The sequence below is a fragment of the Heloderma suspectum genome, chromosome 11, assembly GCF_057233095.1.
Source record: "Heloderma suspectum isolate Gila_16-S chromosome 11, 16-S_ref, whole genome shotgun sequence".
NCBI lineage: Eukaryota > Metazoa > Chordata > Lepidosauria > Squamata > Helodermatidae > Heloderma > Heloderma suspectum.
The window spans coordinates 17,589,668-17,616,265 of NC_139468.1; the positions used below are offsets into that span (position 1 = coordinate 17,589,668).

Sequence of the window (26,598 nt, forward strand, 5' to 3'; positions counted from 1 at the left end):
CATTTTTAGCATTCGAGGGTTTTTTTTAGCTCTGCTATCTTAAATCTGCTATTGTGTTTTAAATATCAGCACTGCTGCTAGGTTTTACTCTGGTTAGATTAAAACTACAGAATAAGAATACATGATATTTTATATTGCAGTTTCTGTTGTATTTTTGCGGTTTTAAGTTTTGTGACCCCCCCCCCCCGAGCTTTGGCTATTGGGCAGTATAAAAATGAAGTAAATAAATATAAGCATTTACATCAACAGGACCAGGCTGTATTCCCCAGGTGTCTGAAGGAGATCAAATAATATTGCTAAGCTAGAAATGATGCTGAATTGTAAATCCTTCAGGAGGCACATGACGCAGAAGGTAGTATCACTGAGATAAGCTATTAGGCTGACCGGAAACAGCGGATGGGTATAGCCAATACATTTCACCACGTCATGCCAACTTGTCTGATGAGACGGGTGCCTGGATAGAGCCACTCAAGACATTCTACCTGCCAAGTTATCCTCTTAAAATGCAAAGAGTCTTCTGAACCCAAATTCAGATTGCATATATTGAATTTTGTTGTGGTGGTCTGCAGAGATGACTAGGATTGATTAAAAAAATCAATTTTAAATATACAGGCACACACACTTTAAAAATCTGATTTTTTAAATTTAATTTGGATTTTTAAAATTTCAATCAGGTTTTTAAATTCTTAGAACTATTAGTAAAAAAAAAGAGCCTAGGTCAAAGGTATCACCATGAATACTAAATATATAACTTCTAATTATATTCTATGAATACGTTAACAGCCGTTTATGGAGAGGGGAGATAACCTATTCTGCGATGCACATGGTGCACTGAACTGCATGCGTGCTCTCTCTCTCAGCCTTGCCTCTCTCTACATGCAAAGATAAGAGAAAGTCAATGAATCGAGAATCTGGAAAAATGGAGTAGATCTGAACGAGGAGTCTGGATATGAATGCAAGGGATCGGAGAGGGGAATAGAAAGTGAAACTAAAAGTGAACGGAAGGCATTTATGCAGTCCTGACTCTTGAGGAAACTTCTGCTGCATGTATCCTCCACTGTGTACCTACCTTCTAATGAAACCTACATCTCTAAACATGTACTAAGGTTATATTAAACAATAATGTACTTCTACTAAAAAAAATGATAATAGAATCTTCCTCATTAGTGATTTAAACTGTGATTTGAATCATTTAAATTGAGTCCTTCGGAGAAGCAATTTAAATCATGATTTAAACCATGATTTGTACCAAATCAGCCCTGCTAGGAGCAGAGGTTAGCAACATAGGAAGCTGCCTTATACAGAGTCAACCATTGGTTCATCTAGCCCAGTACTGTCCACACTGACTGGGAGTGGCTCTTCAGAATTTCAGGCAGGATTCTTTCCCAGCCTTACCTGGAGATACCAGGGATTGAACCTGGGACCTTCCGCATGCAAAGCATGTGCTCTACCAGTGAGCTACACTACGCTCCCTCCCTGTTGGTTAAGGCACGACTCAACTTGAATAAGTCTAGAATTAGTCTCTTCAGCAGTTTAACTGTTGCTGCTCTACCCACCCAACAACAGTAGCTTCTGTATAATACAGAAGAGGTCAACTTTTCAATTTTAAGGTCACAAAACTACTACTGAAAGCACATAGCTAGGGAACTTGCCACCACATACATGGTTCCATACATGGGCTGCAGTTCCATGAAAGGGTAATCGTATGAGCATTTCCTGGTACAGAAAATATCATTCCCATGTTATAGCCATGCGTTTCAAGATAAAGTTGGACCCGAAGACTAATCTATACAGCTCCATGAAATTTGCTGCGTGGTAAGTACTCTGCACAGAGGGGTCAAGGTATAATCCTTCACACCACTGAAGAGCTTGTGATATCTTATCTCCTTCTAGATGGTTTTATTTTCTCTACTGTATACAGAGTGCTTCTAACACAAATAACCCGCAAATCAAATGGGACCTAAATGGCATCCAGCCCAAATAGGAGTCCATAAAAAGATGGATTGATAAATCATCATCATCAGTTTCCATGTAGTTAGGATATGGAGCCAGTCAGATCCATTGCCTCAAACTTTCCCAAATGTTGTATCCTAAGTAAGGATTATGGTTGTTTTTGGTTAAGAGCAGCAGTCTTTCATTTTGCTTTATCCATATAGGGTAGTTATCACTGTTCACAATTTTATGTACCATAAAAGGGTTTAACATTTTTAGCTGGCTTTGTTGGCCATACCAAGACCTGTAGTCACTACCACCCCACCTGTAAAGCCCCCCCCCCCACCGTGCCCCCCAGATAGCATTTCCTAAGGGAACAGTGTGGGAAGCATGAGCTGCTAGACACAGCCACTCAAAGGCTTTCCCAGTCGCCACGCCATCAAGAAGCAGCACCAAAGCCCCTACCCGGTCTTTCTGAAGGAAAGGCTAGGGGAGACGCTGTTGGGCACTGCTTCCAGAAGCCACATGGAGCATCTCTGGGCTGAGGCTTCCAACACTCACCCCACCTGGTCTTTCTAACAGGGAAGGCTGGGTGGGAGCATGGACCGCTGGGTGCTGTGACCCAAAGATGCACAGGGAATCTTCATGCAATGTCATCTAATGCTTCAGTCTAAAGCAGGAAAGGCCAATGGGGGGAGAGGTTGCCAGTTCGGCCCTGGACATAAGAGCCATGCTGGACCAGACCAATGGTCCATCCAGCCTTCTGTTCACACAGTGGCCAACCAGCTATCGACCGGGAACCCACAAGCAGGACACAAGTGCACCTCCCACCCATGTTCTCCAGCAACTGGGGAACATACTGCCTCTGGTACTGGAGGTACTACATAGCCATCAGGACCAGTAGCCACTGATAGACTTCTCCTCCAGAAATTTGTCTAACCCCCTTTTAAAGCCATCCAAATTGGTGGCCAACATTATGTCTTGTGGTAGTGAATTCCATATTTTAACTATGTGCGGAAGCTATGCGTCTGAAATACTTCACCCTGCTCTTTGGGCAGCATTACCACACAGCTGCCAAACAACCCCCGGTCTCCCTCCAAACCTTAGAGCTGGTGAGGTGGCAGCAATCATGCAGTTTCTCAGACAATCCCATCCATCTCTGTAGCTTTGAAGTTGGGAGGCTGGCCGGCTGCTCATCATGCTTGCCAGAGGGCAGCACCACGCTTGCCCATGGCGAGCCTATTTGTTGAGCCCTGTCTGTGCATCTACCTGCACTGTCAGATCAACATCCAAAGCCCTGCTCCATGTCCCCTGCCATTCAAGGTAAAGCAGACAGGTACATGGGCCTTCTTGACCATGGTGCCAAGGCTGTGCCATTTCATCCTAGGGAGGAGATGTACACCTGGCTGGTTCCATCTCTGTTTGCCTTCTGGCTGAAGCTGAATATTCTTATCATCAGGTAAGCTTTGTTAGCTTCAGTGAAAAATCCAAATGTCCCCCATAAAAATATTAATTTGTATGCCTTTTAATGGCACTCCAAATTTGCTGCTTCAGGCAGCTACCTCACTTTGTCTCATAAGCAGATAAACTCTGCTTAGAAGTAATGGGAACAATGCTATGCATGTTTAGACTGAAAAAGGTCCTACAACTCCCAGCACTGAATGCTGGGAGTTATTGGACTTTTTTCTATCTGAACATGCATACAATTGTACCTAATGTCTCCAATCCCCACCTATAAGTTACTACCATATTTGACTAAGATTACAAATGCCATGTTCTTACAAAGCATTTTTTGTGCCCTAAGGAGTCGCAGAAGATCCAGTCCTACATACATCAGAGACCTCCATCCCACGACCACTACGATGAGCCATGTATGGCTTACTACTGCCCTCCAATAATGCAAAAAGGAGTTCTCAATGATTGCTCCCTAGCTCTAACATCCCTTTTTCTAGTGTTTTGCAAGAGATGAGTATGTTCTTCCTGTTCTGGAATCAAAGCCTGTGGGAGATTTACAAATCCCTGATAGCTTCCTTCTACAAAACCTTACTACTTCCAAATCCTCAGGACAGTAGAACAAGATTTAGTTCACTTTCACGGGCTCACTCACTATGCTTGGATAGTGTATTCTCCGTTTGTAGATAAAGCGACAAGTTGAGCGCTGATCTGCCTGATTCAAGAACTAATGCAGAGCGCTACTGTTATACAACTGCAATCTAAACAGATGCTTTTTATAATTTTACTGTTATACAACTGCAATCTAAACAGATGCTTTTTATAATTTTACTGTTATACAACTGCAATCTAAACAGATGCTTTTTATAATTTTACAGGAAACCTCTTAGGACTGCAATTATAAATATTCTGCACTGCTCATTACAGTCATGTAATGAAAATCATCATACAAAACTGTTTTTAAAACTTTTTTAAAAAAACTGGCTAAAAATGCTAGCCATCTTTTATCATAAAGGCGGTGCAAATTTGATTGTATCTTAACGCTATTGTAAAATTGGGTGTTGGACAGGAGAGGTTTAAAGGAGCTGGCTGCTTTGATAGCCTTAGCGTATTTGCCAAGTACCTTCCTTTTGTTAGGAAAATGGACCGATCTCTCTCAATAGCTGGCCTTTTGAACGGCTAGGGAATACCTGGAAGAAAAATACCTCTACCTCCACTCCAGTTAATGATGTGATCTAGGTGTTCCTGTGAAGAAAAACTGCAATTTGATGCAGACTGACAAACATAGTAGCCTCCGGATTGCAGCACATGCCGGTGGCCATTTTGAACATTCAAGCCACAGTGGGCAGTTGCCGTGACTTATCGTATTGTGTGAAACCATCGAGAGTGGCTTATACGAGGGTTAAATAACCCTCACATAACCCTACAACAGCCCATGGGTTGTTTAACCCTTGTACAAGCAACCCTGGCTGGGTTTGCACAACACAGTAAGCCACAGCAACCACCCGCCACGGCTTGAATATTCAAAAAGGTGGCCCACATGCACCACAACCCACCATAGCTTAAATAAGCAACAGTGGGCTTTGGTGATAATGTAAACCCCATCAGAGGGCTCCATTTGGGCTCTCTAAACATTTCTGTAAGTCAGCAAGCCTCCAGTTATCTCCTTCCAAAGGGAATGAAGCCTTCCCCCCTGAAATTTCTCATATTGTCCATCTAGAATATCTGGATTTTGCCTAGCTTACAATTATGTCTTAAAACTAGCCATTTCATCTCTGCTACTCCCCCCCCCTTTTTTTCTTACAAGCGTAACATACCAAATTACACAATAGCACAGTGGAGTTTGGGTTTGCTTTTTACAGAATGCAAGAATGATCAGTTTTTCTCCATTCTATTATTGTGTTTATTTCCCCATACTAAACCCATTTGTTCTCAAATTAAGAAGAATCTCAGCATCCAGTTAACTTATTCTATTTAATGCAGCCATTACAGTGGTCTGATTTGAATAAAAGATAGCTTCATTTCTGTTTTCATTGCCTGACTGTAGCATATCCTTCAACTGCAAAACCAATATTTAAATTTAGTATAATACAGGCCTGTACTATGCATTTGAAATAATTCTCTGGCCACTTACAGTAATAGCTCTTAAGCTATGGAACAGGTCTCGCTCTCTAGTAAACTGGGATGCTAAGGAATTTGAAGGTTAACCCACCATATCAGGAATGTCATCTGCCCCATTCTCTGGCAGTTTGTAATCTAGATCACCCTCTTTGCAAACAGCGTTCCGTGCACCTCGGTGTTCAGTCATGCCGGCCACATGACCACGGAAGCGTCTTCGGACAGCGCTGGCTCTTCGGCTTAGAAACAGGGATGAGCACTGCACCCTAGAGTCGGACACGACTGGTTGGGGACACCTTTACCTTTACCAACCTACTTAGCCGTTTAAGCCATTCAGAAAACGCCAAGCTGACCATAAAGTCAGGATTCTCTGAAGGAACCTTAACGCTTAATATGCCCCATGTTCTTGAAATAATAGCAACTCATTAAATCACCTGGTAGTAGCTCCCTCCTTTCTTTTGTGATGGGTGTCGTGCAGACTCCACTGAAGTCAAGAGAATTATCCAGCATGGCGTTTATTCGTCTGAAAATATCTGCATTGCTGCACGTGGTGAGAGCTGGAACATCTGAGTTGTCCCAGCAATCTTTCGTGATCCTTCCAATAGCTTCCTTCTGGCAAGAAAAGGGACAATATTAGCAACACACCATGCAAATTAAGCTACATGCTACTTAAGCACAAACTGAAGCCACACAGCAGGGTTAAGCAAATGATTCCCTCCAGATGTTCTGGACTACAAGTCACATCAGCTGCAGCCACCATTATGAATGGCCAGGGATTATGGGATTTATAGTCCAAAACATCTCAGGGGCACTGCGCTGCCTATCCCAGACACAGAGAGTATAAAGAGTTAGCTGAAGCTTTGTACATAGGGTAATAAACCAAATATTTATCATACCCTTAGCTGGTACTGCCATGTATTTGTTAACATGGGAAATTAAGAACTAGGGATGTTTTCACAAGCCAAAGACAGCCTGGAATATATCATTTGTAAATGTTAAATACATGTAGGAGGTGGAAGCTGAATTTACATTCCTGTCACTGTCGCCTTTTCAGGCCAAAGATCAAATGATTCCAGCAACTTGTACTCCACCAGCTAGGCATACACATGGACATCCCTGCGTGCGCGCACCCCCCCCCCCCATGTTTCAGATATTGACAAGAGCAGGCAAGGAGAATATGAGGATTAGATGGCTTGAAGTGTCAGAAGGAAAAGCAGCAAGTTAGAACCTTGTGAAGCAGATCTAAATTCTCACTCCATCAGAAAGTCTTCCACCAGTTTCTGAACCTCAAGTACCTACATTTGAGTCTCCAAGGTTTTCTGCAGCCATGAGGACTAGAATATTTAGTGAATGCAGGGAAATCCAGGATACTAAATTCTACAGTGGATGCATACATTCCAGTTTATACCAACACAACCTCCTGCGCATTATCAGTAAGCAGTGCCATCACCAGCAAGGGAGAAACCTGAACATAGCACATTCCTGACATTATCTGTATTGTCACAGTACACACGAAGGACTGCCTACCTCACTTCAACAGCTAGCGAAAACAACGAAATGAGTAACAGGCAATTTGCATGAAGCAGTTAAGGCCATCTCATCCAGCAAGCAGTATTCTGACCCCACTACCTACGACCCTTCATCCTACTCTTGACATCCCAGTTAATGATATTTAGCATCAACCATTATAAACTAAATCATTTATTGGTTAAAGGCAGCCACCGACGAGATCACATCACTCCAGTGCTGAAGGAGTTGCACTGGTTACCAGTTGTTTTCCGGGCCAAATTCAAGGTGTTGGTTTTGACCTTTAAAACCCTATATGGTTCCGGCCCAGCCTATCTTAAGGAGCGCCTCCAGCAACACCAGACAGGCCGCTTAACAAGATCAGCCTCGGATGGCCTTCTCTCTGTCCCATCAGCCAGGACAGCTAGACTGGTGGGGACGAGGGAGAGGGCCTTTTCTGTGGTGGCCCCCACTCTGTGGAACTCCCTCCCTAGGGAACTCCGTCATGCCCCCTCTTTAATGAGCTTCCGTCGTGCATTAAAAACGTGGTTGTTCAGGCAGGCATTTGGGGTGGGTTAGGGTATTTTAAAAAAAATTTTATGGTAGAATTTTATTGTTTTAAATTGTTTTATGGTGTGTTGTACATCGCCCAGAGTGGCTGGGTGACCAGCCAGATGGGCGATTAATAAATTTAATAATAATAATAATAATAAATCAGTCAGGCTATCCAGCACAGTGGCCACATTCATACATAACAATAAGCCAAGATTCCTGAGCTTGCACAAAGGGAGGAGCAAAGCAAGACTACACAGGCTGCACGCGCTAGTATGCAGTACAGCAAGCAAAAAACCTGGCTTTAGCATTATGTGCAAATGCAGGGAATGTCTCTCGCAAGCCAGGTGGTGTGATTTTCAGTTCAAGATGACCAACGTTACCAAAAGCCTTTTTAAAACCCTCACAGCAGTAGAGAAAACCTGAACAGCTCTGCAGCAACACTCCAAGATGACAAATGCTCAGTAAACTCCATTTGAGTATATGATTTCGTTTCAATGTCAACAATTCTAGAAAGTTACAGAAGTCAAAAGTACAGGATGAAGTGGAATAGGCAAGGGGATATGTTCAAGGACTGTTTTAACAGAGATCCAAAGCTATTCAGACATCCCAAAGACATTAAGGGTGCAATCCTATACATGTTTAGACAGAAAGAAATCCTACAACTCCCAAGATGCCCCAGCCAGTTAGGGTGCAAACCTAATTCCCAGTCAGGAGCTGTAGGACATTTTCTGCCTAAACATGCATAGGATTGTACCCTGTTTGTTCCTTTTGCTGTTGCATGTGCTTGATTTTAAACAAGAGCTGCCACTAACAGCAATATCCCATGTTAGGTGTCCAAAATTTTGTCCTTAGCCCAATCACAGAGCATTCCAGACCTCCAGCAGGCAGGCAGGACAACAAGACCAGCAACAGGGCAAACCCAGGCATTACTGAGTCAGGAGATACCATTCGCAGAGATCCCTTGCTATAACCCTACTGTCTATGAAACCAGCTGTTGTTCTGTTTATTAGAGCTAGCAGGAAAGGGGGTTGGAAACATCCATAAAAATAAATTCCTACATGCATGGCTTCAACAGCTTCACTATTCACAATCAGTCTCACTTTTAAATACATGCTGCTCTTAGTTTCATGGAGTACTCCTCATTGCAAGCTATTTGAAATTTTGAATATCAAAGTCCTGCATCACCTTTAAAGACTAGTATAATTTGACAAACACTTATTTAAGCTCTTAGATGTTAGTGTCTAACACTCAAAAATGTATTCTCCCCTGCCACTACTAAAATATCGATTTAAAATTTAGAAACAATTCAGCTCCTAAAACATACTAATTTCAGTACCACAAACACGCTCCATGATTATGTGCACACTTGGTAAAGACACATAATTTATTTATTTTTCTTTACAATTTTTGATGCTGCTCCTTCATTGCCAAAAGCAATCTTGGGGCACAAGGATTTACTCTCAAGGGAAAATAGACAAATCCAGCTACCAAAGCAACTAACTTTTCTCCATTACGGTACATGCCTGGCAACTAAACATTTGAAGCTTGTTCCTAAAGTTTGATTTGGACACCAAGGATTTTGCAATTATTTTTCCAAACCTGAGCACTATTTTTTTTATATATATAACTGCTTTTTGTTACACTTGTAACCCACACCTCTTGTATATTTCCCTGGGCGGTATCCCATCCAGACTGTTCTCAGTGCTAAACTCACATCGATGCGGTTCTGTTTCTCAGACCATTTCCTCCTCTGGTTCTTAAACAGTAGGGCTCAAAGAATCCCTTATACTGGTTCGGAGAAGTCCTGCCTAAACAGGCCAAGGAAAGGAGCACCAAAAATATTACAGGACTCTTCTGGAATTAATTTGCCCTTTTCTTCACAAACAGGAACGCAACATCACAACTACATCCATCTCAGACCGCAGTGGAAAATCATAGTTGAGCTACCTGCCAATGTCTATTCTCCAAGGCTCGAGGAACCAGTATTAATATTCCAGCTAGTACCAAGTGTTTTCTTTCCTTCTTTCATACCCGATATCGTATCTCAGACCCAGTAGCTCAACCAAACTTCAGCGATCATGGCCAGAATGCCAGACAAAGGTGCGGGGGGGGGGGGGGCTCTTCTCAGAGAATGTAGTGCCTTCCTTAAAGTCCTGATTCCTTGTCAGGACAGGGCCTACTTTCAAGAGAACTACTTGGTGATCCTCAGACAGTCACCTTCTCTGGGCTTAACTCCAGCCGTGAATATAAGGTAGCCTTCAGTAACAAAGGCCAGTGGGCAGTCTCCAACAGGCTATGAAAAAGGAAGTTTTAAAGCACTGCAGGCTAGTAACATCTGTAGGCTTATTTACAAGGCTAACCTAATCTGTCACGCAGGGAGCTAACAGAGAGGATAAGGAGGGCAGGGGAAGGAGGTAAAGAACTCTTCCAAGAAGGGTAACAACAACATATCATAAACAAATGCCAAGTGAGGCAAACAGGAGTCACCCAGGTCTGTACTAAGTTTGGTGTCCCAGGATTTTTGGTCACCTTCCAACAGCCACTATTTCCACTACTGTATTTCCTCCTGTCCAGCACAGCACAAGCTGGACCTATGAGGTCAGAGCAGAATCACCCTTAAGGAAAAACAACCACAGACCGCACCCCAATAATTGGCTTAAAAATAACAGCTGGTACTAGTTGAAAGCTGTTTGGAGTATTTGGCCTCCAAGTGGGTCATACCAACAATACCATCACTTTTTTTTAACTAAATTTTTTGTTTGGAGAAAAGAAGAGCAAAAACGGGGGACGGGGGATTAGTAGAAAAGTTAGGCAGTAGGAAAAGAAAGAGCGTGTAAGAGAGTGAGAAAAATATAAGTAGCGTGTTGTTTTGCCAGTATATAGCAGTATGTGTGAATCAAGAACGGGGCGACACCCATCCCGAGTTGCAGACTGGGATTGAAAATAGGTCGCGGCTCCGAAAACCTTAAGGACTAGTAAATTAAGAGTCACTTTGCTTTTTAATAAACTCAACTTCGCACTCATTCCACTCCTGCAAATACTGAACACGGGAAAGTGAGGAGGGGAGGCACGCGCGCGCGCTTTACGTGTGCTGCCGTGGATTAGGTGTATATGTACACGCGTTGGGGAGGGGCGGGAAGGAAAAGCGCGTGGACCCCGCGGGCCACAAAACCAGGCCCGCCGGGGCAGTCCATCCTCTTGGAGGCTCTCTTAAAACGTGTCCCCCCCCCACCCCGCATTAAAACCCCTCCCCCAAAAAACCCCGCCACCCCGCCCGGAAAGAGAAAGAAGAAACCACGCGCGTCTCGAAGGTCGTGAGAAGGCAAGCCACCCGGGAAACCAGCCACGCCCCAGCTCTCTGTGCAGACGGGGAAAGCCATACGCGTCGTCTGCCCTCTCGCGGGGCAAGACCCTCAGGGACCCCCACCCCCAGGAGCGCGAGCGGGGTAGCTCTGCCCCGCACGCGTGCCGGGGCCCCCTCTCTTCCTCAGCCCGCGCTTTGCACCGCCGTCGCCGTTCACACTTTCCCCGGCCTCGACTCACCGGGGGTGGAAAAGCCATTCCGAGCCAATCCTCCGGAAATCCCGCACAAGCGCCGGGCGCGGGAGATTTATACCTGCGCATCTGCACGCGGCATTCGCTTTCCCTCCTTCGTGGGGCCCGCGAGCGCGAGGCAAGGAGTCCGGGGTGGGGGGGTGGGGGTGGCGAAATGCAAAGCAGGAACTCGCGCACGAGCAAAGGCGCGCGCCACGGGGATTGGGAGGGGAGCGGGGATAAAGACCCGCGTCGCTGAGCTCGCCCCACCCTCGGCGTGCAAGAGTTTGCAAACCTTCCCTGCTGGGAGGCTACTTAGAAGGAGGCGTCGCTGTTCTCCCCACCTCCAATTCTCCTGGGGAAGGCAGTTGCTTTAAGCACGTGCGCCCGGAAAAGCAGACAACGGGATTGGGGGCGAGGGGGGGTGGGGGGGGTGGAGATAGAAGAGGCGCCTCTAGTCTGCTTTGCTCGTTTGAGGCCCCGGAAAAGTAAATAAAATCGCACAACAGCAAAAGTAGAAAATGTACCACGGCCCTGATTTATTTCGTTTAAAACGTGTATGCCTGGTTCCGCCTTTCTGCTGCCGGATTATTCGGCCGCCTGCCTACCCCACGCGAGGCGGGTTAAAACAACAGTTGCAGCAGCTGCCTTATGAAAGCATCGGTGCAGTCTTCTAAAAGCCCAGAAATCAGACGCAAGGGAGCTGCAGCACATGACAACCATTCTTATCATTATTATACTGGAAATCCTAAAACACGTTTACTAGGGAGTAAGACCTATTGAATACAGGGCGTCTTATTTCCGAGTAAGCATGCAATGGGGTTGCGGTATAAAAACTACAGCTGTTGCAATTAGTAACAAAGAATAAAATGGAAGTTACTTGATTTTATGAAAACAAACGGAGTCTTGCAATAGCCATCTTAAAAACCAACAGAGCAGTCCTATGCATGTCTCAATATTTGGCTGCAAACTTAGGGCAGGGAGTGTTGTTTTTATTGATCTGTCAGCAGCCCTGGGCGTCTTTCCGGCACAAGAATGGGGGTATAAATTCTACTAAACGAATCTCTTATCAGAAGTAAGCCCCACTGAACTCAATGGGACTTACTCTTTGGTCCCTCTGGATAGGACTGCAACCTCTAAGTGCCACAAGACCGTTATCTTTGCTGCAACAGACTAATAGGGCTATCCTAGCCATGTCTACTCAGAAGTAAGCCTCATTGAATTCAATGGGGTTTACTCCCAGGTAAGTGGGTACAGGATTGCAGCCTTGGAAGGATAACCCTCTTAAACTGCAATCCCATACACACCAAGGAGTAAATCCTATTGAATTCAATGAGGCTTACTTCTGAGTAGACATGGGACTCTATGGGACTTACTCCTCAGTTGACATTCTTGGGTTTATCAGAAGTCCAACACTAAATATAAGGAAGTTGTAGAAAACTGGAAAGCAGTGATTGCATGTTAAGTTAATTACTTCTTATCTTCAAGTATTGATTTTGATTATATTAACACCTCATTCTGCTGTTAATCTGCTATTTTACTTGTATTTACCCATAAAGTTTCAACTTTTCTATTTTATGAAAATCCTCTCTCCACACACACACACACATGCATATGGAACAATAAAAAAGAATCAGCAACCCACAAGACATCTATAAATTACAAACTTCATCCTCACAAGTCATAAACCTCGGCAAATTTTAAAGAAGTGAATTCGTACCTGAAAGTCAGTAGCACTGCAACCTGACAAATAAATTGGGTGAGGATGCCATAATCTAGGTGCCAGGGCAGAAATAATTAGGCAGTGTGAGATTGCCAGCCTCAGGTGGCAGATTTTGGAACATCATCATTACAAGGTAGCAAAGGGTCAATTACTGAGTTTATTATATCTTTTTTACTACCACTGAGTGGAGTGCAACTTTGGAGTTTCCATCTCAAGCACCTGCATACCCAGGGGACTTGGCTGCTTCCCCACCAATGCCCACAGTTTTAGAGCTTTGACATATTAGTATGTTGTTGTTTTTTAAGTCTGAGATCCCAAGACATCCCAATCAAATTAGCCGTTTTAATCATAATCAGTTTTATTTTGAATTGACCATGGCTTATAACAAAAGAACACTCTATGCTGTATATGTTTCAGAGTTATAGATTAAATAAATCAAAAGTATAATGCAGGCTTATAGAGAAAACAATAACGACTGCTTATTGGTCATCTATAGTCACTAAATTATGAACATTTCAGCTTTTATTTTCCATGTAAAACAATGTTTTATACAGAAAATAAAAGTTGAGATGTTCATGCTTTGATGATGAATCCCTGGATTTAGCTTGACCAGTTACGCATAGCCAAAAAAGAGAACACACCTTTGTGCCAATGTATATGTATAGGTGCAAATTTAGAATTATTACTGTAATTTAAATAGAAATACATCTCCCCATTGTGCGGAATACTATGACCAGCTGACTTGTGTGCCTGTTCAGAGTGGTGTCTAGTTGTTATCTGTTGATGTACAACTTCAAGTCCCAGCTCTTCCTTCTGTTGGTTCTTTATATACTGGATGGTTCTTTATTTACTGGACTTGGACTAGACAGCTCTTCAAAGATGCCTTCAAATATAGGAGTGTCCTCTGACAGGCCTTCAAATAGAAGATGGCCCTTTGTAAAATAGGATACCTGGCCACCCTACTTGGACTAAACTAAATATTGGGGTAATTTTAAGTGAAAATCAAGTTATTATCTTTAGGCAAAGCACAGCTTCGTCCCGGGATCTATCTATTTATTTTTTTGTTTATTTCATTTCTATACCGCATAATATTGCATAATAAAGATGAAAAGGTAAATGAGCATGTGCAGAGCACCATATCCTCGTTATTGCCCCAGATAAAGGGGAAAGGCTTCCAGGGCAGGGAGGCACCCTGGCTGTCCCATGTGATCGGGTTGTTTTTGATATGTACAAAAACTGACCAGGCCAGACATTCTTGGGAATGTACTCACCAGGAGCAATTCCAGAGGGTGGCATAGCTGGGCATTTGCCAAGGTCATCAGATCAGCAAGGTGCTCACTGCCCCACTCAACAGCACTGCTATTTCTTCCTTGGCACAGGCTATCCAAGACAGTCAAAGGCAATGTGAAGCAATGCCCGGTTTATACACCTTGCCTCTTCCAGGTGAAGGGATCCTGAGGCTGGCACTGCTATATGCTTGCATATTCCTCTGCATTGCAGTCCAGCTTAATCTGTGGGTATAAGTTACCCTGTACAAAATAGCAGAGTGATTTAACTGCCATGTTGAATTAAGCACTAGTGTAGTAGCCTAAGACCACAGGAATTTGAAGCAGAAGGAGCAGCACATTTTAAATCAGGTGTTCTTTTTAATCTCTAAATTTTTAATCCGTGTGAGGAAGTTCATCTTTGGTAAACCTTACCAACAGGCAGTCTGCAAGCCACTGAGCCCAGAAATGATGCATCATTTGAGACAGTGATGCAGGTAGCTAATTTTAGACCCTGGACTTAATGGTCTAACTGGGGGGCCCTTTCAAGGGCCAGGTGTGTTACTTCCGTTGTGGAGTACATCATCAACATGTCTCTTCTCCCGCAACTGCCGCCCCACCATTCCATGGTTTACAACTGCTTCTACATTCCTGATGTTAGAACAACAAACAACAGCAAAACTCTACTTGCTAATCCTGATAAAAAAGAGGAATATTCTGAGAATGTGCGGTTTTGCATCTTAAATTCACTTAAATCATAGCATCATCATAACTACAGAAATAAAATGGAGTTTTCTTCCACCACCCTGATTCTAAACGCATTTACTTGGGAGTAAGTAACATTTTGTTGTAGAAAAGGATAATGAAAGCATGGGAGTGCAGACACCTGCCGTCTTCATTTCCCAATAACAGCTCTGAGCCCCACATACGGCTCAGAGGCATTCATGGGAAAAGATGGGAGTAGCTTGAGACCCTCACGTTCCTTTGAAATGGTCCCAGCAGCCAGTAAGACACTTCATTATGTTTTTAAAAAGTGGGAAGGGTAGGGCACCTCAGTGGGTGCCACGTAAGGCACACTGGAGCCCGCGGGCACTACATGGCCTAGCCCTGATCCAGGCCCTCAGCTGTGGGAAGGACTCCTGCATTTACCTGACCCCAAACACTATATTATGAGTAGATCCCCAGCAGGCCTGGTACAAATTCAGTAGCAATGGAACATTGCCATTTTATTGTTTCATAGCTGTTGTGAAGGTTTGGCATTAAGTTATTCTGTGATTCATGTTGGGGTGGGTTCCATCTGAAAGAAACAGAGCTGAGTGGTTTGGACTCTGGGTTTCTGATTCAACTTAGCTGTCTTCCAACCAGTGGTGTCATGGTGAATTTTGAAATGCGGGCACTCATCATGAAAGTCTCCATGGCCATGCTCCCCCAAGGAGAGTCTAAAAATGCTGTGTTGATCCATGTATACATACACACACACACACACACACACACACACACACACACACACTAATAGGTCTTGATTAACCATTCAGGAATAAGTGACTGCAAAATACTTTGCATTACAACGGGGACAACTATAGACTTGCTGGGAAAATCCATCCCCCAGCTACTGTGTGGACTGCAGCTAAGCTCAGAGAGAACAGGGAAGGTTGAGGGAGATGGCAGATGATGTCATGGTCTGTACTAATCAAAAGGTCTTGGTGCTTCGACCCCGTGTGCCCTGGGTCCACTACACCACTGCTTCAAGTTGTTCGTTTGGAGCTGAAATGGCGCTGTAGGGTATGCTCACAGAAAACCATGGCTTGTTGTCCAGCATGCATGTGCGGGGCAAAACCCCTAGGGTGATAGAGGTAGGTGCAGTAGGGCCTCCAATATACACATGTGTTGAGGTTGGTGTCCCAATGTTATTTTTAGTAGCAAGGAAAGGAAGCCCCAAGAACAGGTGGGAAGATCGAAAACTCTCTGCACATTACTCACTGGGAGAGACAAAGAGAGAAGGTGAATAGTATCCCACAGTTCTCAGAATGTGAGTGGCTGCGGTGGCAACAGATGTTTCCTTCTGTGTAGAATCCTGGCAGCCTTTTGCTATGCAAGATGCTTCTGCAATACTATTTAAATTTTATCTTACAGTATGTTTATCGTTATTGTAAAGCTGTCCTGAGAAGGGGGGTGGAGGGTGGAAAGACAAAGTGTGTATGTGTGTGTATATATATATACACACACACACACACACACACACACATATACACACCTTCTATACATACATATATTCTCTGTCTAAGGCTGCCCAAATCAGCTGGTAAAACCAGGAAAATACAAGGTGTTTTTAATGGCTCTTCATTGCAGATCTTTAGTGAAGAACAAGAATGTGAATGCTTATGTTTGTGTGTGTGCTTTTTTAATCAAACTTCTACCCCAACATAACCCCAGGTTTTTGCAACAAAAAATTCAAATTCTATGACTTGCATAAGTCCTGCCAGTCCAGAACTTTTGTGTACATTTTCTTATTTTTGCATAATTGATTCCCCATTCCATTAGAATTAAGAAAGAGCTGTGGAAGACAGGAAGTTGCACTATTAGACAACGGGATATTGTTCTAAGCCTCCACCAGCCTTCCTCTGGCTTCTGCTTTATTGTTGCAAGTTTAAAACAAAAGCTGAGATTTACAGTATGTTGAATTCAGTGTCCTGTAACAATTTCTGCATCATCGTGATCATATATACAATTAGCAAACTTATGTGCTGAGTTATGATGGCTATGTAGCCAAAGTGGGATTACTGAGAAATGAAGAGGGAAATATCAGCATGCCCGTGGAAACTCCGAGGTTTGCATAAGTAGGAAAAATGTTTAGGGGGAAAAAAACCTAAGGGGGCAAATAAAAACAGCCCAGAGCGCTTTGGCTATTGGGTGGTAAAGAAATGTAACAAACAAATAAAAACAAAAAACCCCAACAACTCCAAAACAGCCCAGTTAGGACTGAGCATGTTCAGTGGTCTCAAAACACAGAGCATCTTTTGGGGAGAGAGAATGGAGTAGTGCACAGGGGGAGGAAAGGCGTGGCTGCTGGCTCCACACTGCAACATTTTGTTGCAGGCCTCCCTGGTTATTATCAATTATCATAGTTATATCCCACTTACTTTCCAACAGAAAAACTCAAGGCAACTAACAAAAGAAATATAAAATACCAGTGGGCCAAAGCAGACTGATGGAGGGGGTCTCACTCACTCTCTTGTACAGAGTGGCTGGCTACTGACAACTGAGTCTCCCCAAGACGACGGAGGCTGGATGGCATTTGGACCAGGCAGGCCAATGGAAAGGGGAGGGTTTATTTGAGGAACAATGCAAACATCTGCACATATAACTGAATGTGGATCAGAACTTGTAATCTCCTAAACCCATTTCCACCCAGCTAATCACCTCTTCCAATTGTCAGTCAACAAAATTCCCAGCACCCACTCAATTATCTTTCTATGTTGTTTTCAACTCCCCCACACCTTTTCCATACTCCAAGCAATCTCCTCCTCACCCCATCCCCTGAAACATAAAATCCAAACATAGTTCATTACAGCGGTACATCATGTTACATCCCTTCTTTGAAGAGAGATGTACCAATGTTTCGTTTGGGGCTTTTCTAGAAATCAAGGTGTCTTATCTTATGTGTAAATAACATTTCAGTTTCCTGACTGGTATAGAGAAGGAACTATACACAAAACACACACACACCCCATATAGGAACACAAAGCTACCTTATACCAAGCCAGGTTATTTTGTCTACCCCTCGTACTATACCTTTCCCCATCCTAGTGCTTTCCTGATGTGTTGAATTGCAACAACTCCCATCTTCCCCAGCTAGCATGGCCATTAGCTACAGGATGTTGAGCATGGAGAAAACCCAGGTGTGTGGACAGGTAGCTCAGTGGTAGAGCACACAGACTACTTGGCGGGGCTCTCTGGGGTCTTAGATTGTGGTCTTTCACATGAGCTATTTAATACCTGATCATATTTTAAACCGGAGGTGGCAGGGCGTGTGAATGCAGGACCTTCTTCATGCAAAGCAGGTAATCTATCACTGAGCTATGGTTCCCCCACTTAGGCATAGAGCTGTAACACCCCCCCAAAAAAACCCTCTCTTTGGTACTAGGGAAGAGGAAAGTAACCACCAAGCATAGAGAGTGCTTCTTCAATGTCATTTATAGTATTGTAGCATGACAGGGCACATTTCTAAGCTGGCATCATTGCTTGTCCTGTTCTGCTGAGCTGTAGTCGCAATTAAGCAGGCCGCATGGGACGTTGCTGTTCGTTGCTGCTGGCCTCCTGCTGGGTCAGAGCACTAAAATACCTTAAGAGCCTTGTAAATCCAGCATTCCTTGCCTACAAAGCCTTGGTTTCTCCTTTCCCTAATGGAGGGGAGTGGGGACAAAAAACCCAAAGAGCCCAGTAGGACTGAGCCTGCTCAATGGCTACAGAATGTTTAGTGTCTGTCGGGGGAAACAAACCCTGAAAACTGGTGTGTGGGAGTAGCTCAGTGGTAGAGCCCATGCTCTGAATGTAGAAGGTCCCAGCTTCAATCCCCAGCATCTCCAGAGGCCATACTGGCTGAGGATGACAGTAGTTGCAGCCCAGCAATCTGGGAGCACCAGATTGGGAAAGCTAGGGTAGATGATACTGAGCTAGGTAGACCAATGGTCTAAGGCAGTTTCCTGCATATTAATGAGGGCAGGAGCACATAACCCTTCTGGCCTCTCGGAACAGAGTCTACACTAGTATTCCTGAATGTAGTGTTGCCAGACATCCGGTATTTTACAGGTCATCCTGCTTGCTTCCAGAATGGGCCTAGTTCAGCCTTCCCCAACCTGGTGTCCTCCATATGAGTTGGACTACAATTACCATCATTCCTTTGGACATACTCCAGAGAACAGCTCATCCTAGCCTCTCTCTCGATATACTTTTCCGAAAGGCTGGAAGTCTTTGTCTTGCGGAACAAACATTACTGCCTGACCTGCAGTTTGAACCGGTACTGTCTAGGACAGGGGTGCAGAAGCTCAGGCCCGAGGGCAAAATCCAGCCCTCTGCAGTTCCCAGTCTGGCCCTCCAAAGTTCCCCAGAAGGCCATGCCCTCTTCCCCTGGCCTCACCCACTTTCACCCAACCACCGATGGTGGCTTCCTGACTTTTGTGCGGTCCCCCCGCCCCCCATTCTAAAAGGTTGAAATGCATCTCCTAAGGCCTAGTTACTGGCCATAAGCCTTGTAAGCTAAAACGTGCTGGTATTTTTGGTCTTCTGGCCCTGTCCTGTTTACCTCTGGCCCTGCCTACCGCTGGAATGCGGCCCCCGAGAGCTTCTTCAAAATGGAATTCAGCCCTTGGTCAGTGATTCTCCACTCCTTGTCTAGGAAAAAGCATTACCTCTTGCTTCAAAAAATATAAACTGGTCCTGAGAGTGTCCCCTTTTGAAAAGGAAATCAGCAGCTTGGATTTCTCCTGACCAGGGAGATATGAGAAGGCCCAGAGAGGCATAGAAATTTAAACAAACAAACAAACAGGATGTAGAGTCACACAAACCTTCATCTGGAGATGGGCTTCCTGGTTCCTTTTAACATCATTTTTTCCCTGTTTCCCTGAGGAGAAAACGACAGCTGCCCATAGAAAACAGCAGAAAATGCAGGATTTCGATGTACCTGTGACTGGACATCAGGACATTGTTCCCAAACAAAAGGTAGAAGCAAAGGATAAGAATACATGCTCTAACTCACTCAGGTCTTACTTTATGCAGAAAATGTTATACTGTGCAGATGCAGTTTTAAAAACTTTTAAGACACACAAGAGTATATGTCCTTGTCTTTCCTGCTACCTTTTTTGGGGGAAGGGTGACATCTTGCTGCCAAATCACAGCCATGATAAAATCCTGCTTCCTCTATTGTCCTGTATGGACAGCTCTCATTTTTAAGATGCATCTTCCCACTGGCCAAAGGCATCAAAAGTCAACCTGAATGTATACAGAGACTAGGAACTGGGGAAATAATAGGAGCACTAGAGAGGCAGAAAATGCTAGGGCAAGAGAGATTAAAAGTCCCTAAATAGGCAGGAAATGCTAGGAGACCAAGAGAGGGTGGTATTATTGGGAAGTAAGTAGAGACTCGAGGGAACCCAGCTGCCAAGAGACCGAACATGGAAAATGAGTAGATGTTGGAAAAGGAAGGGAGGAATACAGGCCTACTCAGCTGCAGCTCAAGTTCCCGAGTGCAGTCTACTGTCCTGAAGAAACAATAAGTATAGGAGTGGGAATTTGGTCTCATTTTATTTTTGCGGATATGGTAGATTTTCTCTTACCAGTTTTTGGAAGTGGGGGAAGGGAGACTTGGCAAAACATGACAGCAATATGTAGATCTGAGTAGATAAGACTGCATAAATATCAGTATTATATTTACACATATGTATGTATATGTATACATCTATCCATACATACATACACACACACACATACACACGTGTATGTGTATATATTGTATGTATGTCACATATACATATATACACACACACGCGCACGCACACACACACACACCACTTAAGTACACACCATTTTAAAACTGCGATAAGGCAGCCAGGCATCAGATCAAAAATCTCAGTGCTCACAGGAAGATGTTTCCTCTGATCTATGTTGGATGAGACATGGGTGGTGGTGGTGGCGAGAAGGGACATAACAGAGCTTGCTCCAGTCTCATTCTCATACAGAATTTTTTCAACCATTCGGAAGACGCAACAAACAGAAGAAGACAATTCCAGGAAGAATTTTTATTGAATGGTCTCTGCCTGTAATAAATAGAGCCACAGAACAGAAAAACTACGGAAGGTAGGGACTCACTGCATAACAAGGATGCCAGAGTCACACAGGGATCTTCAGCACTTCAAACACCCACTACTTCAAGGTTGGGTAACTTGTAGGCCTAAACATCTGGAGGGCTGCAACTCCCACGATCCCTTGTCATTGGGTAAGCTGCCTAGGGCTGGTGGGAGTTGTAGGCTAAAACATCTGGGGACCACAAATGGCCCACCCCTGCTCTACTGCTGCAGAGCTAACTTCTTTTATCTATGTGGGAGGCTGTGCCTCATTTTCTACCATGAGTGGTTTCCTGTCTGTCCCCCTACCTCAGACTCGACCTGTACTTTTATGTAGGGACAGGAAGACACAACAAGGCAAGCTGGGTGTGGGGAGACAGGTGACTGAGTCAAGAAGGAAGGGGGGTTGGATGTCTGAAATGGTGCGACAAGAGACAGAGAAGCCATCTGGTCACTGTGTCAAGGAGTGGATCATGTCCTTCACCAGCATGGTGCCAATCAGCATCTTCTCGCTGTTGATGGTCAGCTGTGCCATGTTGCCCGTCTTCTTCTCCAGTGTGATGAGGATGAGGCTTCCACTGCTAACCGTCTTAGCGGCAAACCTGTCCAAACGAAACAGCCCAACAAAATAAGAGATGACTGCAAATGTTAGTATGGTGCTGTGATTAGAGCGGGGTCCCCCACCTTTTTGTGTCAGTGGGCACATTTGGAATGTTGAGGTGCTCTCACAAAATGGCTGTCATGGGGGCAGGCTTGCCCATTCATAACATGGCTATTGTGGGGTGCATGGCCAGTTACAAAACAATCATTTCCCAGAAGTCAAAATGGTGAGACTAAAAGAAAAGTAACCTGTCCAAGAACCTAAGTACAAGGCAGAGGTGCGATCTAAGCTCCAAAACATAAAACCAGTCTTTTGAACCCAAATAAAGATGGCACTGGAGGACAGCACTTTGCTTTGTAGGATGCTAGAGTTCCAGCTAAAAAAAACACCATTAAATAAAACCTTAAGAAATAAAATAAAAACTAGGAGGGGCACAGAGGCTGGTGGGCACGAAAAGAGTTGTGTGCAGGCACACTGATGCCCATGGGCACCACGTTGGAGAACCCAGGGCTGGAGTGTGGGAGCAGGACTGGCAATAGACCCAGGACAAAATCCCCACTCAGCCACAAAGCTCACTGGATGACTTTGGGCTAGTCATTCTCTCAGTCTGACCTCACAGGGTTGTTGTGAGGATATAATGAGAAGGAGAGAAAAGGACCAGGTATGCCATTCTTGAGCCGTTCTGAGATTGGCCAGAGGAGAAGTGCAGTCAATACACTTCAACCACACCTACAGCTATGCAGCAGCCCGACTGAACCCCCTCCCAATTACCATGTTGGCATTCTTACTGGGGTGCTTATACCTATGAAAACTGGGGGTAACATTTCACCCTACCCATTCTTTCCAAACCATCCATATTAAAGGGATGATACAGATACCTGTCTTTACCCCCACCCCGACTGAGGCCAACAGCAGTTTTGGGGTGGACTTCTGACTGGGAAAATAGCATGGGAGAAAGAGTTAAGCACCCCTCCCCCAGCACCCCTCCCCAAGCCGATTTACACCCCTTCCCCCATCACCATGGCTACTTTTAAAGGTTAAGAAAAGATACAGCAAATTTGATTATGGCGCTTCCACATCACATATGGTTTGGCCTTTAGTTTCCAACAAGAAGAAGCTTCTTTGGGAGGAGAAGGATTAAAATCAAACCTGGAAGCCAGGCAGTGTGTATGGATCTATGCAGAGAAGTAAGAACTAGCGAGGATGTATAAGCCCTAGAGAGGCTTAAGTAGCCTAGCAATCTAATTGGCACATCCATAACCCTTGTCCCAGAGTGTGGCATAGTTAAGAAATGCTGGTTGTAGGTAGCTGGAATGCAACCTCTATTTACTTTGCTCCAACACAGCCTGAAACTCCGGTTGGGAATTTGTGTGCACCAGAGGTGAAATATATGCTAGAACATAGGCAGTAGCACAGCGCTGAGACGTCAAGCTTTGCCCCTAAAAAGGGGAATGCCAGTGAAAGAAAGCAAAGCTGGGGTCAGGAGAAGGAGAGTTGACAATGATCTTGGCATATGGCGGCTGTCTCCTCACCGGTATTCCCTGTCCGAACCACAGGGCACACGGCTAACGTTAGCTGCGGCCGTTACTTGTTTCACAATCACATGGTCGCTCTGGCATTTGTCAGGTAGAGTCAGCTTCTCCATGATCTCACTCATTCCTGTTAGCTTCCCTGGAGGACAGAAGGGGGGTGGGGTGGGAAATCAGTAGTCATCTGGGCAGAGACAAATTCTTGTTGAGAAGGACAGCCTATGGCTCAGGACAAAAGGTTTTAGAAGCAGAAGGGGCAATTCCCCTGCTGTCTGAGATGCAAGCCATCCCAGAATAGGAGAATTCTGCTATGAATAGCTTCTCACCGGCTCCTCACATGAAAGGCTGCAATTCCCAGGCCCTAAATCAGCCTTTCCTGACTGGGTGCCTGTCGCATGTGTTCGACTACACCCCCTACCATCTCCAGCCAGCATAGCTAATCCCCCCCCCCCAATGGAAGGTATTGTAGGCACCTATCCCTGGTCTAAACTGACCCTTAGTTTCGTGAATAGCCCAGGGGGCACACTCCACTGTGAATAACGATACCTATTTTATGCCAATTTATCTGATGGGGCATAGGCAGTGACCTCACAAATGGATTATAGGGGCAGAGAGCCACAGCCCAGTGGGGAATCATAAAATCATAGAACAGGGGTGGAATCCAGTGTGGAATCTTCCTTCCACACTGGTGACAAGACAGCATCCTCCACCACACCTGAGGCCAGGGAGAGCAGGGTAATTCTAATTTGACCCCTACTATTTTATATACAAATGGGTCCCCATTGTAGGTACCGACTGGAGCTATCTGAAGGGGGGACATGGAATGGATGCAGGTCATAAGAACATCTGCATAAGCAAACTACTGCTGACAGGAAGTGCCTTACGTGCAAGGAAGTGGTGTCATGTTTTAAAACCCATAAATGGAGGGGACGCTTATAAGCCAGGAACATTTTAAAAACATGCCTACCATCATTTCACACCCCTCTGGGATTAGACTTCTACCAGCCTCATGAACGGCCATCTCAAGCAAGTAGGCTCTGGGTAAATTATCCACCAAGCCCTCTTGTTGCAGAAAAATGGGGTGCATCTTGATGTATTACAGGGGGTGGTGCTTGGAGGATGCTACGGGTTCAACATGCCAAAAGGCTGCCTTGCTGGACCATGCAGGAAGTTTGGTGTTCAAGAAGCAGCCCAGGGAATGCCAAGTGCTCTGCCAAGGTCAGAGGAGGAAAAATTGAGGGGAAGGTCCACCTCCCCAAACCCCAAGAAATCTGCTGGCGTCTCTTGCGGCTCAGAAGCAGCATGCAAAGTACGTGCAACTCTACTGCGAAGGTAGGCAGAGACAGAAAACTTAGGGGTCTGTGAGAAGGAAAAGATGCTGGAAGAATTAGCGCCTCTTCCCTTGCTTCAACACCAAAACCCAAGGGCCAGCCAAAGACTTTTTTTGCTGCCCAAGGCAAAGGACAAGATGGTGCCCTCTCCCCAACTCATGTACAGCAGCTGTTTGGACTGGCAGTTGAATCTTCCTTCCACACTGGTGACAAGACAGCATCGTCCACCACACCTGAGGCCAACAAGGATAGCTTAGGGGAGGCGGAGCAGTCTGGGTGGCACGCTCAGCTCTGTCCTCCAAAGCTACTTCCTGCCTCAATGCATCCTCCTGAGGTGGCTGCCTCTCTCTGCCTAATGGTAGGGCCGGCCCCGGCAAAACCTTCATATTGCAATGAAGCCTGATGCCTACCTGTTCCTCCAGCATGGGGCCAAGATTTCTTGGCATCCCAAGTAAGGAACATAGGAAGCTGCCTTATACCAGGTCTGACCATTTGTCCATCTAGCCCAGTATAGTCAACACTGACTGGCAGCGGCTCTTCAGGGTTTCAGCCAGGAGGTTTTCCAGTCCTACCTGGAGATGCTGGGGACTGAACCTGGGACCTTCTGCATGCAAAGCCAGTGCTCTACTTCTGAGCTACACCACAGCTCCCTTTCTAGCTCGTATAACCAGGGAGCCGAGAAAGACCTCACCCCAACTAGGAAAAGAAAAAGAGGAGCAAACTCCAGATGCTGAGAAGTTTTTAAATATAGGCCCAATGCATTTCGGAAGCTCCTTCCTCAAAGGCAGTGTATACAACACATACAAAGAATGTGATAATTAGAAAAGGAAAATAGGAGATAAACAAAATACAATGTCTTACCAAGCACTATGAAGACAAAATAGTTCCAACTATTTTGGTAGAAAAGAGTTAAAAAGAGTGTTCCTAGTGCTTAGTAAGAGATTATATTTTATCTTTTTATTTTCATGTTTTAATTATCCCATTTTTTATATAATATATAGTGCCCATGAAGAAAGATCTTCTGAAATGTGTTGAGCCTACATTAAAATAATTCCTGGAATTTCCTCTCTCTTTTTTCCTGTTTGTGGTGCCATGCTGCTTTTGTTGTTGGTTTATTTTGTTTCTTCTTTGGGATTCCCACCCAATGGGAGAGGCTTCAATCAAGACCTGTTCCATCCATGGGCAGACAGCTAAAACAGGAGCTCCCACATCACACTGATAACACATGAGAGACAAAGTTGGTGGATGTCCTCTCGACCCAGCTCTCCAGCATTAGCATGGGTAAGGTTCCACCAGTATTCAGTTTCTACTGCAAGCTTGGCAAACCAAGTTCTGTCTTCTGCTATCTGGGCTGCACTAGCAACACTGCCTCAGCATTCTGTCAGCTGACCCACAAGGGCCAATCCCTGCCCACCAGGCCCTATAAAGTCCTGACTTCAGAGCTCACTTCTCAGTCTCACCAGCTTGTCTCTGGCGGGAGGACACTGCCTAAGTGCTTGCTCCTTTGGATCTTGGACCCTGTCCAGTTTTGACAATGCGCCAGCCTCTAGCCCCTCTGATCCTTGTCTGCTGCAGTGGAACTCACCCTCTCCCTGTTTTGGACCACACACCAGCTTCTGGCACATTGAGACAGACAGTTCCCTCGGGTCCTGGAACCCCACTGCCTGGGGCTGGACCCTTGCTAAGGCCGTACATGATCCAACCACTTGCCCTTCCAATGCCCCAAGCATCCCCTCAATGCACTGTTAGCTTTTGCCTATGATCCACCCATCTAAACTGCAGCAGGAAGACAAACTACAATCGAAGGAAAATGCTTGGCCCTTTACAACTCCCTTGCTGCTTGGCCAGCTGATGCAATTCCCGCTGGAAAGCAGTCTCACAGCTGCCAAAGCACTGCTGCCACCAAATAAGAGCATCCATGCTAAGCATCCTGCCTCTGGATTCCTGGGAGACTTTCAAGGCCTCTTGCAGCGGCGTGATTGCCCAATCAGCCACTGCTGTGGCACATTCTCAGCACCGTCATAATAAATGCCTGCAAGAGTGCAGGGACTGACAAGGGATCATCTGAGTTGCTGCTTTCAAAACTGCCCTCTGTAAAGCTACAAGATGGGCCAGTTCACATATCATGGCAGCGAAGTGTGGATGTGTGCCGTGTGCAAGTGGTGCCCACCTTCTGAAAAGAAACCCCTCTGATCGGCACGATTGGAGGTTGT

At 45.0% G+C, this 26,598-nt stretch overlaps 2 protein-coding genes across 10 annotated transcripts in view; both read right to left on the minus strand.

Moving 5' to 3' along the window:
* The window catches only part of CPEB1 (cytoplasmic polyadenylation element binding protein 1), a 67,396-nt gene extending 55,974 nt beyond the window's left edge, over window positions 1–11,422 (minus strand). The window contains exons 1-2 of one of the 7 annotated variants that reach the window (XM_084817038.1): window positions 11,107–11,422; window positions 5,937–6,111 (exon numbers count right to left, since the gene is read on the minus strand). In XM_084817038.1, coding sequence (XP_084673164.1) covers window positions 5,937–6,111; window positions 11,107–11,187 — 256 coding nt within the window. In that variant the 5' untranslated portion in view covers window positions 11,188–11,422. Of the gene's footprint in view, window positions 1–5,936; window positions 6,115–10,894; window positions 11,047–11,106 lie in introns of those variants that run through there. The other 6 variants (XM_084817037.1, XM_084817034.1, XM_084817036.1 and 3 more) reach the window with 6 other exon arrangements.
* Window positions 11,423–20,860: 9,438 nt separating this feature from the next.
* The window catches only part of AP3B2 (adaptor related protein complex 3 subunit beta 2), a 76,085-nt gene continuing 70,347 nt past the window's right edge, over window positions 20,861–26,598 (minus strand). For 2 of the 3 annotated variants that reach the window (XM_084817047.1, XM_084817045.1), the window contains exons 26-27: window positions 23,058–23,196; window positions 20,861–21,526 (exon numbers count right to left, since the gene is read on the minus strand). In XM_084817047.1, the coding sequence (XP_084673173.1) occupies window positions 21,376–21,526; window positions 23,058–23,196 (290 nt within the window). In that variant the 3' untranslated portion in view covers window positions 20,861–21,375. The remainder of the gene's footprint in view (window positions 21,527–23,057; window positions 23,197–26,598) is intronic. The other variant, XM_084817044.1, reaches the window with a different exon arrangement.